At 31.6% G+C, this 19,795-nt stretch overlaps 3 protein-coding genes across 11 annotated transcripts; 1 reads left to right on the forward strand and 2 right to left on the reverse strand.

The window, feature by feature from the left end:
- Window positions 1-2,710: 2,710 nt before the first annotated feature.
- Window positions 2,711-10,092, reverse strand: LOC100643228 (B-box type zinc finger protein ncl-1). 2 transcript variants are annotated; one of them, XM_012319612.3, is made up of 10 exons: window positions 9,684-10,092; window positions 8,345-9,602; window positions 7,838-8,169; window positions 7,551-7,755; window positions 6,980-7,478; window positions 6,711-6,878; window positions 6,386-6,636; window positions 5,954-6,311; window positions 5,636-5,868; window positions 2,711-5,503 (listed from the first exon to the last, which is right to left on the reverse strand). In XM_012319612.3, exons 2-10 carry the CDS (start codon window positions 9,023-9,025, stop codon window positions 5,399-5,401), a joined length of 2,832 nt encoding a protein of 943 aa, XP_012175002.1. In that variant the 5' UTR covers window positions 9,026-9,602; window positions 9,684-10,092; the 3' UTR covers window positions 2,711-5,398. The 2 variants fall into 2 exon arrangements, with proteins under 2 accessions (XP_012175002.1, XP_012175001.1); XM_012319611.3 differs by having other exon boundaries at window positions 8,345-9,122; window positions 9,210-10,092.
- Window positions 10,093-11,095: 1,003 nt separating this feature from the next.
- Window positions 11,096-17,440, forward strand: LOC100643471 (calnexin). Of its 6 annotated transcripts, none has more exons than XM_048413232.1 (10): window positions 11,096-11,313; window positions 11,397-11,695; window positions 11,766-12,043; window positions 12,638-12,933; window positions 13,037-13,696; window positions 13,774-13,914; window positions 14,079-14,204; window positions 14,487-14,609; window positions 14,853-15,014; window positions 15,108-15,787. In XM_048413232.1, exons 3-10 carry the CDS (start codon window positions 11,800-11,802, stop codon window positions 15,162-15,164), a joined length of 1,809 nt encoding a protein of 602 aa, XP_048269189.1. In that variant the 5' UTR covers window positions 11,096-11,313; window positions 11,397-11,695; window positions 11,766-11,799; the 3' UTR covers window positions 15,165-15,787. The 6 variants fall into 6 exon arrangements, with proteins under 6 accessions (XP_048269189.1, XP_012174993.1, XP_048269188.1 ...); XM_048413231.1 differs by adding an exon at window positions 16,456-17,440 and having other exon boundaries at window positions 11,097-11,695; window positions 11,791-12,043; window positions 15,108-15,204; XM_048413230.1 differs by having other exon boundaries at window positions 11,098-11,313; window positions 11,791-12,043.
- On the reverse strand, window positions 13,786-19,780 carry LOC100643350 (myotubularin-related protein 6). Of its 3 annotated transcripts, XM_003402992.4 has the most exons (13): window positions 19,613-19,780; window positions 19,216-19,329; window positions 18,964-19,126; window positions 18,738-18,895; window positions 18,532-18,657; window positions 18,328-18,462; window positions 18,090-18,222; window positions 17,789-18,015; window positions 17,444-17,694; window positions 17,235-17,375; window positions 17,041-17,167; window positions 16,704-16,973; window positions 13,786-16,640 (listed from the first exon to the last, which is right to left on the reverse strand). In XM_003402992.4, the coding sequence occupies exons 1-13, from the start codon at window positions 19,634-19,636 to the stop codon at window positions 16,497-16,499; spliced, it is 2,013 nt and encodes a 670-aa protein (XP_003403040.1). In that variant the 5' UTR covers window positions 19,637-19,780; the 3' UTR covers window positions 13,786-16,496. The 3 variants fall into 3 exon arrangements, with proteins under 3 accessions (XP_003403040.1, XP_048269184.1, XP_012174998.1); XM_048413227.1 differs by having other exon boundaries at window positions 13,786-16,973; window positions 18,738-18,886; XM_012319608.3 differs by having other exon boundaries at window positions 13,786-16,973.
- Between the last annotated feature and the right edge of the window lie 15 nt (window positions 19,781-19,795).

The following is a 19,795-nucleotide window of genomic DNA, read 5'->3' on the forward strand; positions in this document are numbered from 1 at the left end:
TAATAATAATAATAATAATAATAATAATAGTACTAGTAGAAGTAGTAGTAGTAGTAGTAGTAGTAGTAGTAGTAGTAGTAGTAGTAGTAGTAGTAGTAATAGTAGTAGCAGTAGTAATAGTAGTAGTAGCAGTAGTAGTAGTAGTAGTAGTAGTAGTAGTAGTAGTAGTAGTAGTAGTAGTAGTAGTAGTAGTATTCATAATATTATTAATAGTTATAATAATAATAATGATATAAAACATCAAAGTTATGGGGGGGAAAGGAAAAAGAACAGAAAGAAAAACCCCACACGAGATGCCATATTAATTAATAATAGAAAAAAAAAATGGAAAACTGAAAGTGGTGTCCCCGTTTTACAATAGGTCCGTCATGTGTGAAATAGTAAAATGCACGCACCCAACATTTTAACAATGTGGAAAAAATCAACACAACAATATATACATATAAATATGCCCTCTTTTCTTTTAAACAACCGACACAAGAACACACATTAATGCCTCGACGAAGATAAAAAAATAGTTGTTTAACATTACTTAAAAACGACCTACAAGAAATGAGTGAAGCGAAGAAAAAAAATGCCACTTTAAAAGGAAGAAAAAATAAAGAGGAAAAAAGCAACAAGGAAAACGCACTTATTCCACATGAATAATTTAATAAAAAATACGGTTCCTAAACCTTTGTGAATTCGTCTTCTGTTTCCTCTAATTCCTATGTCCGCTATATTTAGATCTTTGTACAAATACACGACGAATAATAACGCTCGAAGGAAAAAAATATATGTATGTACCTATGCATGTACGATTTCTCCTATTTCTCCCTTCACCTATAACATCTCCGTTCCATCTGTTTCTTTTTTTTAAAGTTAATATTTTATAGTTACACTTTTAAGTCATGTTCGATAAAATGTCTCTCACAAGCAGATCAATTCGACTGCCAATTCTCATCAGCATAAACACCGTGAGGGTAATAACTTTCTTTATTTTATTACGCTCTTTTATGGCTATAGTAAAAGATCACGGTTCGACTTCCAGGATAGCCATGGATCTTAGATAGAAAAAAACTCGGTAATCGCGTAAAGATAAAACCTTTCTTTTTCTTTCTGTTTTTTCCACAACTCTAGGAAGACTATGATTAACCGTAGGCTAGAATTCAGTTAATGACGCAACCTTTTTTTTTTTTTCATTTTAAATCCTATCGTTAATGTGTATATGTATATATCATATATTACCTGTGTATATATATATATTATATATATATAAGTGCCCCCCGACGCGATATCCGCAAAAAACTCGCAAGTGTAATCTTATTTTTATTGTATCACTTAAATGTGATGCGATCTTCAAAATCAGGAACATATTTTATATATTTCATTTTTCGTATCTTTTTTTCTTGTTCGTAACATACCCTCCGCTTTTTTTGGTTTTGACTATGCGACACAATTTTCCTGTTTTTCATCATCTTTTACGGCTGACAAATAACGGCTTTTATCAGATGTATACATCTTTCTCTTTCGTACACATTCTTACAACTGTAGCAGCTCATTCTTGTACACATTGTCAATTAATAGACCGATTATTAATCAATGTCGAAAACATAAAATCAAATATTTACACTATAAACACAAGAATTTGTTCGAATGGGAATTTGAAATCACGCGTCACTTTTAAATCGTCAAATTATACTTATGATATAAATGTTTCCTTCGTTAATAAATACATAGGAATGATCGAATCAATAGTTATGAGCCTTTTCTACTGTATTAAAAATTTTTTAATCCTTCGTTAAATTAATTAAATTTGTTCCTCATTGTTATAAAGATATCATAGATACGAATCGTAAAAACAATGGACACCTTTTTTATGAATTTCAATTTCTTTCTTCTCTCTTTCCCCTCTCTTTTTTTGTGTTTCTTTTAAGCTGCACATAGATAGCACGTCATCGTAAACGAACACAAAGAACCATTACAAAAACCGAAATCGTGTCGAAGAAGTATATTTAGGTGGCATCTAAAAAGGCCTTGGAAACTGTTTTTATATATATATATATATATATTTTTTTTTATAGCGATAAAAACATTAGATCAGATAAAAGTATAATACGTAGAACATATCTGAATACGTTTACTTTAATAGACTGATAGTATATATATCTTTTGTCTCTTATAAACTGCTTACAATAAGGTGATATATTCATTACTTTTTTGTCATTTAATAATTATTAGTTATTTTTCTTTAACAATGTAAGCAGAGTTTTCTTTATGTAGTTTTTTTTTTATGTCGAGAGTGACTATTATAATTCTATACATATTAGGATAATAAGACTTTTGAGATTGTAAAAATCATCAAAAAATCTATCACAATTACCATTTACGTAACATGTAATCCCCGTTTCATTTTTTTTTCCTTTTATATTATTATTGTAATTTAAACATCAAGGCAAATAAGGGGTGAATTTCAACAGTGGCCTAAATTAGCCAAGTAGTCTTCCACAGATAAAAATATGTAAATAGAGTAAATCTATATACTAAAATATTCAAGTGAGCGTAATATAATAATTTTGTGAGGTAAAAGACCCTCTCATTAATGGTCATCCATTCATTACACTATGAGTCCATTTTTTATTTTCTTCTTCTTTGTCTTCAAATACGACTGGCAAAAATGTTTGCAACATATTTCTCTTTGCTTTTTCTCAGTATTATCTTTTTGCTTCTCTTTTCTTATATTCATATTGTGTATTGTGTATATAATTCATACATACCATTAGAGACCATTCGATGGCTTTGTATCGGGTGTTATTGTGCATTAAACAGAAATACACCTTCCACAAGGCGTCTCGCTAACAACATTTCGTTTCGGTACCTCTAATAATATTTACCTTGCAACGACATCAAAGACTCTGTAAGGACACAACTTATCCTGACGATACTATTATCACAGGCATTATTTATATAACTCTACTAACCATGACTATTAAATACTTCAGAATTACTTCTTTTTTTTTCTTTAATATATATAAAATTAAAACTTCTAATAATAAAAGATGATTACGACTTATTAGCTTAGGTGTACGTACGTAGGCTTCGTGCAATTTACTACAAATGTTACGCGCAGATTTATTATTTTTTTTTCTGTTGTTTTGTTTTGAGTAGCTCTATTATAGCGTTTCTGTAATTTCGTACTGTTCTCCTTGAGGTTTTAGACATATCCTCCCACTTTCCTCACTAACTAGCCATTCATCCCTTTAAAACCAATTCTATTTAGCATAGCCAATTTGTATGCGAAAAACAAATTTGTCAAAGCTATCCAAGTAGAAATATATATATATATATGGATGTGCTTTCTAACATTTGGTATGGCAAGATAGTTATTCACATTCAATCGTTATTGTAGGTAATTATAATACAATATATAGCGATCTGCCAAATATATCCGTATATATACATATATATGTGTATATATATATATATGTTGTATACACATTGCATTTATATTTTTGTTTTATAGTTTCAATTAAATCTTAAGGCTGATCATGTAAACAACCCTAAAAAATATGTGTATTTCTATATATATGTATGTGTTTTACATGGATTTTCATCTTTTTTTTCTTACGGATCATGTTTAATTATATATACATAAATAGAAGTTGTTTAGCAAACTGTACGTTGTTTTTTCAATTTTTTTTCGTTTTTTAATCTTTTTATACATAGATAAAGATATTGTTCCTATGATACCGGTGGTATAATTTTTACTTATGAACCTTGTATAATATATTACATGATCATTCCACAGCATTGTTAAATCTCGGAACGATTCTGTAATTTTTGTAACAAATACATTTACATGGTATGGATATATTATTATTATTCTCTAGCACCACGAACCAATAATTCACACACGCATATATATGTATATATATTGTATTTATATGGTGGACCATAATAAAGCATCCTGAGTAAATATTGTAACCATTACGTGCCTCGCCTATTATATATTTTTTTTTCTGTTTCTTTTAACAATGCACAAACGGGATCTATTATCAGTGGCAAGTCTAGAATAATTATTTTCGATTTTTTATTTTCTCGAATGTAATTCGTGTACGATTCCTCGTCTCGCAAGACAATTAAATGTTTGATTTTCAACGTATCTGTAATTCTATGCTTTCTCTCTCTCTCTCTCTACTTTAACATTGCCCCATAAAATTCGTTTTTTCTTTCTTACTCTTTCTGAACTACTAATTTTCAAATGCACGGAGAAGAATTACCAGGAACATAGCTCGTATTATTCCTTTTTTTTTCAGTTTTTGTTCTTTTTTCTTGTTTAAGCTTCGTGTCTGCCGTAACGAGGAGTACTGGATGTGTTTTCTGTTCGTTTTATTTTTTTTTCATTTTTTATTTGTTTGTTTTAAATAGAGATATGATATGATAAGAGCAGGAAGTACTACCATGTGTCGCAGCATGCAACATTTGTCTTCACCGCAACGTTAAGCACAGGAATTTGTATTATTATTTACTTCTTCTAATAACCGTAACCTTTTAGTATCTCAACATGCTTATTAGATTACTTAACGATTCTTAACGAAATCTTAGAAACTTAGTGTATCTACAAATAGATCTCGAAGTAACGTAGGGAAGAAAAAGTCTTATTAATTTCTCGTTTCCTTCCACTCGTTCTTTGTCGCCACTTTTATCACACATTTTCGTAATACCACCAGATTAAAAATACACGTTGCTTCGAGTACGGATTGAAAAATCAGTGTGTAAAACAGTGCTCGTTAGAGACTAGAATAATTTGATTTATAAACATACCTAAAATACTGACGAAGTCGAAGATGATGTGATCGACTGTGACGGAAAGCTACCGTTCTGCAATTTCCTTCCACATCTTCTCCTCCATTTCCGGTCGAAGCGATCCAATTCGGCTTTCTTCCAATTTCCTCTCTCTGCTACTCCTTGCCTAACTGTGTTTCTTTCCTTTTCTTCATCGTGTTAATTTTTCTTGGCAGTTTACCAAATGCAACTTCGCTAAATTACTATTTATACTGTTTTTTGGTCGGAGACGTACGTTTACCTAATTTTTTTTTTATTTTTATTTCTTCTTTCGAACGTTGTTACTTTCATAAAACAGGGACGCACTTATACTTGTTTTTCCATTTTTTTTTTTTTTTCTTTTATACAGACTATTAAAGCTGCATGCTGCACTCGTTTGTAATTCTATTGCTTGGATAGGCCCAAATCTCAAAGAACTCAATGTCACGGGCATATTGGATATTTTTCTTCTTTCTTTCGTTTGTTTCTTCGTATTAATCGATTTGTTCTTCGTTGAGAGTAGAGCGACATTCACCAAGATAATTCCCCTCGCTGAAGAAAGTTACGACATACTTATTTGGTCTGCCTCTTCGCTTCATGATATGTAAAGAGTGTTCAACACGAGGACGTGGTGATTATTTTTAGCCAGAGTTACGATATACCCCTCTGAGGTTATTTTCAAGCCACAACATCGAGAGACCTGCGAAATTCCGTCAGGTGATCGTTTGACACGAAAAGAATCTAACCTTTAATTAATCTCAATTAATTAAAGGTTGCTCTGTTCAGAAAAGAGAAAGTTAATGGGACATGTGATTAATTTTGGGACGTTTACCTTGACGTATGGACATTCGAACTCGGAAATCAAGGAACCATCTCTTGAAAAAACAGCCACGTGAAAACGGTTACCATGCGAGTCTCCTATTAATATATCTCCTGCATCGCTAATATCGATCCCATTTGGGAAGTTTGTTACATTGTCACAGCCAATACGACGCAAAAAGTTTCCCTCCTCGTTAAACACCACAACACAATGTCCCTTAAAATCACAAACAAAATATTCTTTACCTGAAAACAAAAGAAGTTTATTTATATAGTTTACAAAAGCTTGAAACACCATATAGCCAAACATAATTTGAAAGGAATTATTTACCACTAATTGCAATATCACTTGGTTCTCTCATATATTCACTGCAATCGAACCAGTTTAACAGTTCTCCTGTATCGCTGATTACAAACACTGTCGGTGATACGCTATCAACAGCCAAAATATGGCCTTCGCTAGTCACAGCTAGGCCAGCTACAATATCGATGTAACGAATTGCTATTTTCTTGATAAAATGACCACTTTTTGTAAATATCTGCATCCTCGATCGTTCGTTCCCTCGATCACAAACAACAAATTTTCCACTGTTCTTCATCACGGCGATCTTTCTAGGGTACCATAATTGGCCCTCTTCCTTACCAGGAACACCAAATTGGAATTTGAATATGCCAGTCTTATCAAATATCTAAAAATAGATTTCGAATATTAATACGAGTAGAGAATTTAAATTGACTAATTTTCAAATATTGAAAAAAGTACCTGAATTCTGTGATTATTCGTATCGGCAACAATAATATCTTCGTCAGCACTTAAACAAAATCCGTGAGGTGAACTGAATTGACCTTTACTGGGACCTAACTGTCCAAATTTACACCTAATTTGCATAGGAGTTAATTTTGTGTTATTCGAACGCGGATGAGTATAATTTCCAGAACCGGAACCAGTTACATTGCCAACTGTATTCCCTACTACTACAGGCATGTTATGTATGGAGTCTCCTCTTAAATCATCTGCAAGAAATATCAATATGTAATCAAGTCGTTTTGACTTATTTGAAATATACAATAGTCCAGAGAGATTTTACCAGCACCCTGTGAAAGTATGGTGGAAGTGGATGAAGATAATGATTGAAATCCTCCATTTAAAAGACTGTTAGCAGCTAGACTCAAGTTTGGTGTGTCCACAATGGCTGGTGAAGGACCTCTCCCTAGTACTAGACCACTACCACCATTAATAGTAGGATTGCCAAGATCTGGAAATAAACAAAATGAAGTAAATGATTACACTACATTTGAGAGAGAGAAGGGGGGGAGAGAGACACACATAAAATGATTTATATCAGTAACCCCATACCTTGATTACCAAGTGTGTTTCCTAATTTTGCAAGAGCTTGCAAATTATTAATTGCATGGCTGGTAGAACTCAGATCGCCGGCAAATAAATCTGCTAAAGTGAAAGACGGCGTTGGACTAGGATTCGAACTCGGCCCAACTACGTTTGTGTCTCCAACCATTTCGACTTTTTCCGCCAGACTAGCTAACTGCTGTAGATTGTATTCTTGAATACTAGTAAGCCCATGAATAGGACCTGGAGGAAGAGATACAGAAGGTGGTGGAGGTGGAATATTTTGAGGGCTGGATGTTGGAGGTATAACAAATGAAGGGTCACCTTCAAAGGAGGATTGCATTGATGTAGGAAGGGAAATAGGAGACCTTGTACTAATAGAACGAGGACAGCCCATTGAAGTATGAACAACTTGTTGGTTCGCAGAAACTCCTGATATAGTTGTAATTGGTTCTGGAGTGGATTTTGTTACTGGTGTGCTTTCCGTATGAAATTTACCAAAGACTTCCTACAATTATATATTTCATTAACGTATTTTTGCTCATTCAGATATATTTAAACATATGTAGTATAAACATACCTTCAGTGCTTTCTCAAACTGGTTGTAGTCAGTTTGAAATTGAATAGAAAACGTAACATTTGGCTTTGGTGTGTTTTTTATTAAATTCATTAACTGTGTTCCTACAATACGACGAAGAGCGAGGATCTCTACAGCATCACCATGCTCAAGAAGTCTGGAGGTAAAACGACAAGCATCTTCTATCTTCTCCACTGTCTTTTCAACGCTGTAAACGTGAACAATGGTCTAGTAAATACGTTTTAAAGATATAGATAATATTTGTTCTCAGTTAAGAATGTTCTTCTAACCTATGAAACGTGTCCATTATTTCTAATTCCCTATCTGAATGTAATTTTTCAAGCTCAACCAGGGCATTGTCTCGACATTTCTCTAAAACAGCCTTGTAACTCTGAAATGTCTCTACAATTAGATCTTTAGCTTGATCATGTTGTGCTTGTAGTTCACTAAGTGCATTTTCTAGTTGTGCAGATACTTGGTCACAGTCTGCAATTCTTGCTTTACTCTCATTCATTAATTTTATTAATTCTTCTTTCTGGCGTGGTTCTGCATCCACTAGTCTTTCATACTGATGCTCTGGAGCTTTGTGTTCAATAAGTAAACACTCGTTGCATATAGGTTCCTAAATTGAACAATTAATAAAGTGGGTTTTATAATATTTGATCTTTATACCAGTACTCTTAATAATAATAATACAATAAGAGGTTTAAGTCTATTCATAATCCATACTACGTATGGACTTTACAATCCTCAATAAATTATCACAAAATCAAGGAATTTGGAGGCATGCTAATTACCTGGCAAGTGTAGCAATAAAATTTCATATTTTCAGCAGAATGATATTCGCAAAAAATAGGTTTATGTATTGGAATAGCTTCGTTGGATTGCTTTAAATCTTCAAAGGCCATGACCTTGTGACTTTCAAAACAACGCATGAACTGGTGTGCGGTGTTGCAATTCGGACATAAGAAGTTGGCACAGTCCGAGCAACGTGCAACCGCACTCTCTTTGGCTTTACACGAGGTACAGAGTACAGCCATGTTCTCAATCGCGGACATGTCAAGTATATTCGTTAGAACATAATCGCATGTCAGTGACGCAGCACCCTTAGAACTAATGGAAGTTTCTTGTTGACAGAGCGGGCAGATTAGGACAGAGCTAACTTTAGAGTCACCTGCCTCGTCCATCAGAAGCTTATCCAGGCAAGCCTCGCAAAACACATGAAGACAAGAGAGCACTCGTGGAGAACAAAGTTTGCTCATGCAAATAGCACATTCCTGATCACCTGATTCGCCTGAGCCACAGTTTATTTCTTCCAAGGCATCACCAGGATTGGATGTCTCGCTGCAGCTGGTAACAGTGTTTATGTTTCGTTCAGTAAACACATTCCCATTCTCCACATCTTCGTTTTGAGTGATACCAGCTCCAGCTGGAACCGAAGCTGTTCCAGAAGGAACAGCCACCATAGATGATGCCATCTTTGTAAATCACTTCTTGTTTGTCTGCGAATATCTTCTCCTTTGTGGATAGTTTCTTTATTTCTTACAGACAGTCTTGCCGGGGTAACCGTGAGATCTAACGTTTAATGTTATTTAACTAAACATATCGCTCTAATGAACGAGACCAATAATTACGGGAAGAAAAAAAAGAAAAGCCACAAACCCCTTTTTCAGATCGTGAAACACGAGGGCCAAGACATCGTAGCATCGATCGTTTAATCAACGAAACAAAACACTGCTAGTCACGGTTGGCCACCACCAACAGGGATTTCTACTACCGAGTGTATAAAAATAATGCTTGTGGCGCACACTAATGAACGGAAAAAAGAGAAAGAGAAAAAATCAAATCAACACAGGACGCTTGTTACGACGAACGAATTTTCGTCATGCAGCATTTCAAGCTCTGACATATTTCGTTTCCGTCTTTTTTTATTTTCCTTCTATCTCTCTCTTTCTCGTTTCCTCGTGTCTATCGAGATAAGAAAAATTCCTCTCCAAGTTTTACTTCTGTAGTCACACACACACACGCGCGGTTAATTCGTTCCCTTCCCTCTCTCTGCAAAAACTTTGAATCTATTCTTCTTTCTATTTACATTTGTAACACTATTCTCTTCGTCACTAGTCTCGGAATGCTTACCAACTGAATTCGTATTAAATATTCGTTTTGAACAGGATCAACGTTTTGACTTGCGTATCGAATGTACTAAGAAACATTTTTATCGATCATCCACGAATCCCCTTTGAGTCGTTTACGATAGCGAAACGGCGATTGTTTCAATTTCAATTGTTATCCGACGCCTCAAACCGCGAATATTTCTGATTTTTTCATATGTAGAGCGGAGGAATAAATCATTCGAACCAAGAAGAGTTGACCCCAATGCAGGAGCCCTGCAAACAATTAATATAACGATGAGTGCACTTATAGACCCGTAACGCGGGACTTAGAAACTTCCCCAAGTTTCGTCGATGCAGCAAACCGGGCGACATCACGCGACTATGTTGAAAATTAGAGACGTTGTAAACTTTGAATGTCCTTATTGACCCAATTTTTCAATCTACAATGAGAACAATAAAGGATACTTCAGTACTTATTAGACTGCGAATATTTATGCAAATTTGTATTTTTGTAAATATACTTTATAAAATGGAACTTGTTTAGAAGATAGAAAATTATTTTGTTTCTTAAATATTGTAAAGGATACTATACTTTGAATATCTTATATATTTCTGCATTTTTGCACGTATTATGTGCATTTTGTGCACTTCAAATTTCCTATGAATACATCAAAATCTGCTGTCTAGTAATCATGGTACAACCGGTAACGATTGCACATAAAAAAAAACAAGTCGAAAATACAGAATGTGTTTTTCATAAGATACTTCGTTTTCAAGAAAATTAAAATTAAAAATTGGAAAGAGAAATAGAAAATTAAATTAAAAAATTTATCTACCGTACCAGTCCAAATTTTATTTTCTTAAAAACGAGACCCTAAACAGAAAACTTTTATTCTATACATTTTTTACCTATTTGCGCATTACTTATCTGCTGATTGGTGACTTGTACCTAACCAATAATTAGTTAAATTACTAACCAATTTTTTAAACTCGATTTTCACGAAAATTAAGCTTTGTATGAAAAAATGTTATTTTACATTTTTGATTTATTTCTGCACATACAATCACCTCTTAACCTTGCATGATTATCTTTTAGATCGAAACTCTTTAAGTATAAGACTCTTTTACAGTATAAAAAAAGTGATTAAATAACATTTTTTAAATTTCGCGCACTTCATACTATATTTTCATGAATACCGTATAGGATAAATATTCAAATCATTTATTAATAATAAAATGATAACATCATTCTTTGAAGGATTAAAGAATTATTTGGCGTAAATTACGCAACGTTAGATTCAGTACCTATAATTCTGTTATCATAGTAGGATTATCAACAGTGGTTTTCAATCAGCGACATTCGAAATTTCATTAGAACCTCGCCACAAAAAAAATAAAAATATAACCAAACGTTTTGTTAGATTTTTTCCCTATCTTTACCCAATTTACCAAAAACTACAATATTTAATAATCGTTTCAATAAAAAACAAACCCTTTTACATATAAATTCCCTTTTAAGACTATTAAAGCAAAAACAAAATACAAATTATCGTTTATCAGAATATTTTCCCATTTTGGAGGATTCCGCATTTTGTATTGGGGATCACTGTGATGTGGTTTTACTGTACGAGGTTCAAGGGGATTGGTAATCGGTATGTTACATTAATATCACACGTCAGAGAATGTACGAATGGAAATACAATTTCCTTAAAGGTCAATCAATTTTCCTCTTCAGGTAAAAAGGAAATCTATAAGAGGCCGAATCAAACCTAATATTTTTAAATGCGTCTCTTATTTTAATCCGCTGCTATTACCGCGGGATCATTTGATAATTCAATTAATTTAATTAAGCGGGATAGTATTTTCCATTGCACGCCTCGTTTTCGATATTGTCGCTTTTTGAAATATAGCTGCAAACAGATATTTTTCTCCTATATAATTGAATTACTATTATTACTTAATTAAATTACCCACGGAGCGACGTTTTTCTTTCGCTCTGTTCACCGAGAAATCAATACACGTCGACTGAATTTGGTAAGGGAATTTCTCTTTTCTATTCACTTTTTCATATTACATCTCGTAATCATTGTTTCTCTTCATAAAGTTTCGCATTTTTTTTTCATTTCTAGGAATATGAGATGGCCAGGCTTGTAGTGAATTTAATTATATATTTATGTCTGCTGTGTAGTATTATCAAAGCTAATGAGAGTGGTGATAGCAATGTTCAGGATACAGCGGCAAAGGCGGTTTATAAGACACCCGAAATTTACGGATTCGCATATTTAGTAGAGACCTTTGACAACGAGGAGAAGTTTAAGAAATCTTGGGTGTTGTCAGAAGCAAAGAAAGACTCTGTTGATGAAGATATAGCGAAATATGATGGTTATAACCTCTTGTTTCTAGTTTTACTCATATATATCTTCAGTTTACAAAAGAGATCAATGCACATACCCATCTAAAAGATGATCAATTTTAAGATATTGTATTTAAAAAATTAACATAAGACAAAAAGATCTTTCAGGTGAAGCGAAAAATTATTTGTAATAAACATATAACATTGACAAAAAGGATAGACTCTAGGAAAGAATAGTCAAATATTATTTTCATGCTTTTTCTTGTTATTAGTCCTTGAAATTTCCCTTTCATAGTTTTAATGTTATAATGCAGAAGTAAACTATTTTGAGTTGTGACACTTTTGAAATATATATGTGATACCTACAGAATTTAAATCTGATAATGAACCATTCTCTAAGATGGGAGTGTCATTATTTTACCTAATAAAATTACACTATAGTTATACATGTAGTAAGGAAAATGTTAGAATTAAAAGACAATTTTTGCTAGAAACCTTCAAAATCCAAGCTAGTATAAAACATAACAAAGAAATTTGTTTCCTCGTTGTATTACCTTTCTACTAAACTGATGATATATTTTGATTTTTATGACATAAGACTATAATCTACATTATTTTTGTAGGAATTTGGTCCATAGAAGAACCTAAACAGCATGCGCAAGAAGGAGATCTGGCGCTAGTGCTTAAGAGTAAAGCTAGACATGCTGCTATATCTACTAAATTATCCAAACCATTTTACTTCAATGATAATCCGTTAATTGTACAATACGAAGTGAATTTTCAAGAAGGCCAAGAATGTAGTGGGGCTTATTTGAAATTGCTTACTCTGGATGCAGAACATCAAGATTTAAAGAAATTCCATGATAAAACTCCCTATACTATAATGTTTGGTCCTGATAAATGTGGAAACAATCACAAGGTATATATATATAATAATAATAATAATATAAAACAATAATATAATAAAACAAATAAAACAACAAAAATATAAAAAATTAATTACTTGTTTTCCTTTAATGCAGCTGCATTTTATCTTTCGACACAAAAATCCTCTCAATGGTTCGATAGAAGAAAAACACTGTAAGAAACCTAGAGAGCGCTTAGAAGATTTTTTCAAAGACAAGCAATCTCACCTATATACTTTAATCGTTCGACCAGATAATAGTTTTGAAATCAAAGTCGATAATAAGGTGATAAATTCTGGATCTTTGCTGGATGATTTCACTCCACCAGTCAATCCACCTTTGGAAATAGAAGATCCTACTGATGTTCAGCCAGAAGATTGGGATGACAAGGAAAAGATCCCTGACCTATCAGCTGTTAAACCAGACGATTGGGACGAAGATGCTCCAGCACAAATCGTTGATGAAGACGACGTCATGCCTGAGGGATGGCTCGAAGACGAATCACCTATGATTCCCAATCCTGACTCTGTAAAACCTGAAGATTGGGATATTGAAATGGATGGAGAATGGGAACCTCCAGAAATTCCAAATCCAAAGTGTGCAGATGCACCAGGATGTGGAGCATATAAGCAAAAAATGAAAAAAAATCCTCGATACAAGGGCAAATGGTCACCACCATTGATTAACAATCCTAATTATAAAGGCAAATGGAAGCCAAAACTAATTCATAATCCTAATTACTTTAATGACCAACATCCATTCCGAATGTCGCCTATTGTATGTTTCTATATATTATAATATTTTACGAAATTTTATATTCATTTACAGAACATATTTCATATTTGGATTTCTAGTTTGCTGTGGGCTTTGAACTTTGGTCGATGTCCACGGACATTCTCTTCGATAATATTCTTGTTGCTGATGATGAAGAAGTAGTAAGAAAATGGGTGGAAGATACATTCGAAGTACGTCGGGCTAGAATCGAGGAGGAGAGTGTAAGCAATTCTTCTTTTCTATCCAAAGAAAAGTAGCAATTTTTTCTTGAAAAGCAACATTTACTTGAATTAAATTTATGAATTAATTTATTTTTTAAAAGAGGTATAAGTTTAATGAGATGTGCAATATAATCAATATAATCAATATACACTGTACTATGCAGGTAACTTTATGGGGTCGCATATTAAAAGTAACAAATTATAAACCAGGCTGGTGGGTGTTATATTTTATATACTGTGCAGTACCAGTTGTATTATATATTTGGTATCTTCTGAAACGAGTTCGTGAGGTATACTTTGTAATTTCAAATGTGCAGATCGCTCTCATATCTGTAATATTGATACCAAAGTATAACAATATGATGACTAGACTTTTAGTAATAATGTATTCACGTAGATCGTTTACATATAGTATAAAAATTGTACATATTCCTCAGCTATAAATTATACAAAATAGTAGTGTGAAAAACTTAAAGGATATAAATGTTTAGAAGTTTATTAATTGATTATTAGTTTTTAAGTAAATTCAGTGTAAATTGTATGACTTGTAATTTTATGATTATTTTATACAGTATAGTGTATGGCATCAGATTGGCATATTTGCTGCGGAAAATCGCTGGATATTTGGTACATGTGTAATAATTCCAGGCTTCTGCATATTGCTACTAATATATTACTGCTACTTCGTTCCTCAGGTATAAAAGAATTATCAACCCTTATAAACTATTCTTTTCTAATATAGTAACTATATAAAACATATACAGTAGTTTTAATTTTATAGTTAGATTACGCACTTTGTAATGATAGTATTATGCTAATTACGATAGTTTGCTAATATTAAATCTTGGTTTTTTTTAAATATTTGGGAGTAATCTTCCCTATTTTTGTAAAAGATTCTCTATCTTTGTAAAGTAAGAAATTTATAAATTTTCTTTTAGGATAAATATGATGTAAAAGATGAAGATAAACAACCTTTAAAAGCAAATGAACAAACAGCACAGAAGCAAGAAGAAACAGAAAATCAGCTACCTAATACCGAAGCAGAGGAAGAAACTGAAAAGTTAAATGAAAATGAAGAAATAATAGAAAGTGAAGATAATGTTAGTAAAAATTTCTTCCATGTTATGTTATGTTTCTATGTTATGATGAAAATGATTTTTTGAAATTTATTTTAATTTTTAATTTGCTTTCAGGATAACCCAGCAATAGGTGGTGATGGACCACGACGAAGAAAACCAAACAAAGACTAGAATGAATTAAGATTATTTGAAAAGAATTCATACTACTAAGGTATTTATGCAACACTCACATTCCACTTGACACTTGCATTGTAAACGTTAGAATTTTCTCAGTATCTAATTATATATTATAAAATATCACTAGAAGCCAGATTTTTATCTAAAAATTAGATATTTTGTTCTCATGTGTAATTTTTCATTAAGTCATACTTTTTAAGCAAAATAATTTTCACATTGAAGCATGTTTCTCACGCGTATGAGTGATACAAGTACTTCAAAAAAAAAAAAAGAAACAACAGTTTTGTAAGAATGATGTTTGGTGTAATTATTTATGTCTTAATACTATGTAACAATTTAATTTTTGTTATTGTATATTAAGAAAAAAAAGACGAATAATAGAATAGATTTATTCACAGTTTCTGTATAACAGAGCGGATGATGTGTTTTTTTTAGAAAGTTCGTTGCTTGTGTCTAATAATGTTTTACACACAATCCATATAGAATTTGTTATTTAATATTACTAATTAATATTTTTCATAGGCATGTATTATATTATTCAATGTAACGATTTTTCTTAAATAATGTTTCATTCCTTTGCTATTATGTTAATAAAGTATGCAATGTGACTGAAATAATTTTATGCATTATATTATGTTGTATTATTTGTAAGTAATAAGTCTGAAATTGTTTAAAAATATTCAAACAAGTAGATTCTGAAAATCCTTTTCCTCCGTGTTCACAACACACACAACAAAGTAAATTTCTATTTAAATTTATGAAAAAATCAGCACTTCTTAAAACAATTCAACTAAATTATGCTATTATCTTTTTCATTAAAAAAGAAAAATTAAAAAGAAGATTACATTGATATAATATATTATATAATATTTACATTGATATAAGCAAATGTAAAATAGTTAAATTTTATTTTTGAGAGACTCCGTTTCTGTCCTTAAAAACAAAACATTGCGTTTTGTCATCTGCATATCATATAATAGAAGTATTAAAAAAACAGTCTTATTTAAAAAAGTATGATTGTGTACTATTATGTATTAGAAGAATAGTTATTATAATACAATTTGCGGTGGATCGTTAAAATAAAATTGTTTTTATTCGTAATACTTTCTTATGTTATATATCCTTTTTCTTTAAAATCGACATGCTTTGGTTCGAATACATATAAAAAAAGAAATGTGAAATATACAATTCCCTATTAACAGTTTCCATCAGATCAAATTTTTTAGTTTATGTTACTATCTTATTTCTACCTTAATGTTATATAATCTAATAATATACATTTTAGGTACAGATTACAAATTTAAATAAGTGTTCAAAGGAATAAATTTAGGGACTAGTAGAAGGAATACTGGAATTCTGTGTACAAGACTTACAAGTAGGCACTGCACGTTGTGAATTATGTCCAGCAAGAATAGTGTGTGCACCCATGCATCTTGTGCATAATACCTCTCCACATGACCAACAGTGATGCTGAAAAAAAGAGGAAGGAAATATAATTCTAGTTCTAAATCTTAAGTTATAATATACATTTACCTTTTTATTAAATGCGTCAAATGTAGTAGAACATACACACTCTTCCATGTTACGGAATAACTTCCAGTCCAAGGAAACTGTTTTCAATTCGTTTTGTAACTGACTAATTTTTATCTTACACTTTGCTTTCTCTTCGTGAGTTGGTGTATTTTCTATGATGGTTTCAGATAATGGATCCATCGTGTATTTATTATCGAATTTTAGTTTCCCTTGTACTCCTTTTTTCTTAATGTTATTTAAATTCAATACAGAACTCAAAGAGTTAGCTCTCTGTTTAAAGTAAAAAGCAACATTAAAAATCCAATAAATAAAAAAAATTGTCAAACAATATTTATACCTTTATGAGAAGCTTAACATGATCTTCTAAACAACTGGTATGATCATGCATTATAGAAAGATAATCTTCGTACGTTTCTCTCGGATGAATACCATTCTCGAATCTAAAGTACAATCCTCGCCATAAACTAGAAAATTATTTTTTATGTAATTTGTAATTGTTGAATACGTTCACATAATAAAATTATATATTACATAATGCACTGTGGAGCCAACTTAGGTTGGAGAACAGGATTAGTTTCTTCATTGAAACGATTGCATTTGTATAAAGGATTTATATATTCGTGCATATTATTTGCAATGTATCCCCATAGAGAATATGTTCTTTCCGATACTCTAAAAATAATTAAAAATATAATAAATTGTTACTTATGTAAGAATAAATTACTACTTGAAAATAATACCTCAGAATTTGTCTTTCTTTTTCTGAATTCCCTATAAAGGTACCATATTGACAACTGTGTACATGATCATGAAGAGTTATCAAAAAAAATTCGTTAAATTGAAACTTATGGGGATACTGTTGCAACAATTGATATGTTGCATCAATGAACTGAGTAAAAATTGGGGCTAATTCTTTGTTATCACAGTTAATGTGACCACATCGGTCACTAAACTTATGTCCAAACGATAACCAGTCTTTTTCTATCAATGCCTGAAAATGAAACAAAAATATTTAGTTCTGGTTTTGAAAAATTAAAAATTTATGATAATAATCATAACAATAATAATATTCAATCACTTCTTACTTGAAAACCTTGAATTGTCCTGTAGAATGGATCCAGTAATAAAGCACTCAATGAACATACTTGAGCAGTGCGATCCCAACCATCACTACAATGCACTACTACGCTAACTCCATTTGAAACTGCTCTAGCAATAAACCAAGCAGTCTCTAAAATAGATCGTATATGTTTCAACCATCCACTGCTTTCCAAACCACTTAAAAATGCACTCATTGATGTCATCCTTTGTACTAGATAATAATTAAAAACATTAAAATAATAAATATTCATAATTTGCGTAAAAAATCTAAAATAAAAGACTCACATTCTATTAATTTGTTTAAGCTTGTTCTCATTACATGAATATTTTCAATACCAAAGAAGTGAAATTTTATGTTATCATAAAAGTTCTCGTTCTCATATCCTTTTCCTGTAGCTCTATTAGCAAAGGCATTGATCTAAATAAATATTACAAAAATGTAACAAAACTGATTTCTATAATGGTATTATTGAAAACAGTTTACAATTATAAACATATTTTGGTGAACGTTTTATAGACTTACTCGTGGTCGCGTATCTACAACGTACATATATTTAGAATTAGGATTTGTCCGTAAAATATTGTACATCATTTGTTCGTCCTCCGGACATCGTGCACTAAATCCCGATAAAGGTTGACTACATCGGCAGATAACAGCCTGTAAAATATTTTACATAGGACCTGTTTATTTTTTTCATATTTTATCTATCTCAATAAATACGCATACCTTGTTGGAATATAAATATGTTAAAACTGGCAATCTTCCTCTACTTCTAAACTTTGCACTGCCTATCAAGATACTGTTGGCACATGTACTAGGTACATACAAATATTTTGGATAAGTATCACAAAGCTAAAAGTTGAATTAATATATTTAGAACATCAAAACCTCACAATGAATATTAAATTTTAAAACAAATATAAAATTTGTACCTCATAATTTGTATTTAAATACGTTAGAGACCATTCTTCATTTGGAACACCTTGCCTTTGAAATTCACTTTGTACATTAAAAAAATTCCATCCTGCATGTTGCGGTAAGGTGTCTTTGTTCTCTTGATAATGAAAACAATAAAGATCATCTAAACTTACTAAAAACAAAACATACAATGTTAGAAACTGATTTTTTAAGCTCTACTTTGTATAGAACAATGTTCACCTGGGCAAGACAATTTTGAGAGAGTAAGATATATATCATGGCAATCTCGTTCTTTTGGAATAACAAATGTTACAATGAAAAAGTGTTTACATTTAATACATAATGGGGAGCCTGTCGTAGTCAATGGCTGCTTCTCTATATTCGCAATGTGAGTATATAACACCTATGGTAAAAAGCTTTATAAAAATATTTATATTACTTGGGAATAAAAGTAAAACAAATGATCGTAATAAAAGAAAATTATATTCATACCCAGATTTTCTTTTTTCCACTTCGTTCTGTAAATATAAGATGTGTTACAGTTAAATAAAGAGTACCAACAGAATGATTGTTACTATATTTATCTAAAATCCTCACGTTCCCCACCTGGAATTATAAATTTTGCATATCATAATGTTACTGCAATTCTAAATATATATTTTATAAAGTATATATTTATTGAAAATAAATGCATACAATTTTCTATATTCATTCTAATACAATTATGTAAGGACAATTATTTTTTGTTGTTATTTTTTTTTTACAGATATCAATATGCAGTGACTGAAAAGACATATTGGTGAATGTCATATTGACAGATGTTCGTAATTGTGATTAAAAATTCATTCGAAACAGCTTTACGACAAATGAAAGGTGTTTATCACGATACCTTCGAGATTTTTATTTGATCCATTTCGTTCTGTTCGTTCACAATTGTTTACACCTGATGAACCATTTGACGGGCTGTAAATTGGTTACCACTGACTTATCAGACAGTAACAGGGGTTCTCAACCTATTTTTATCGAATATGAAAAAGATATATTCCCCATTGCCTTGATATACGCAATTAAT

This window comes from Bombus terrestris, chromosome 16 (assembly GCF_910591885.1).
Source record: "Bombus terrestris chromosome 16, iyBomTerr1.2, whole genome shotgun sequence".
Taxonomy (NCBI): domain Eukaryota; kingdom Metazoa; phylum Arthropoda; class Insecta; order Hymenoptera; family Apidae; genus Bombus; species Bombus terrestris.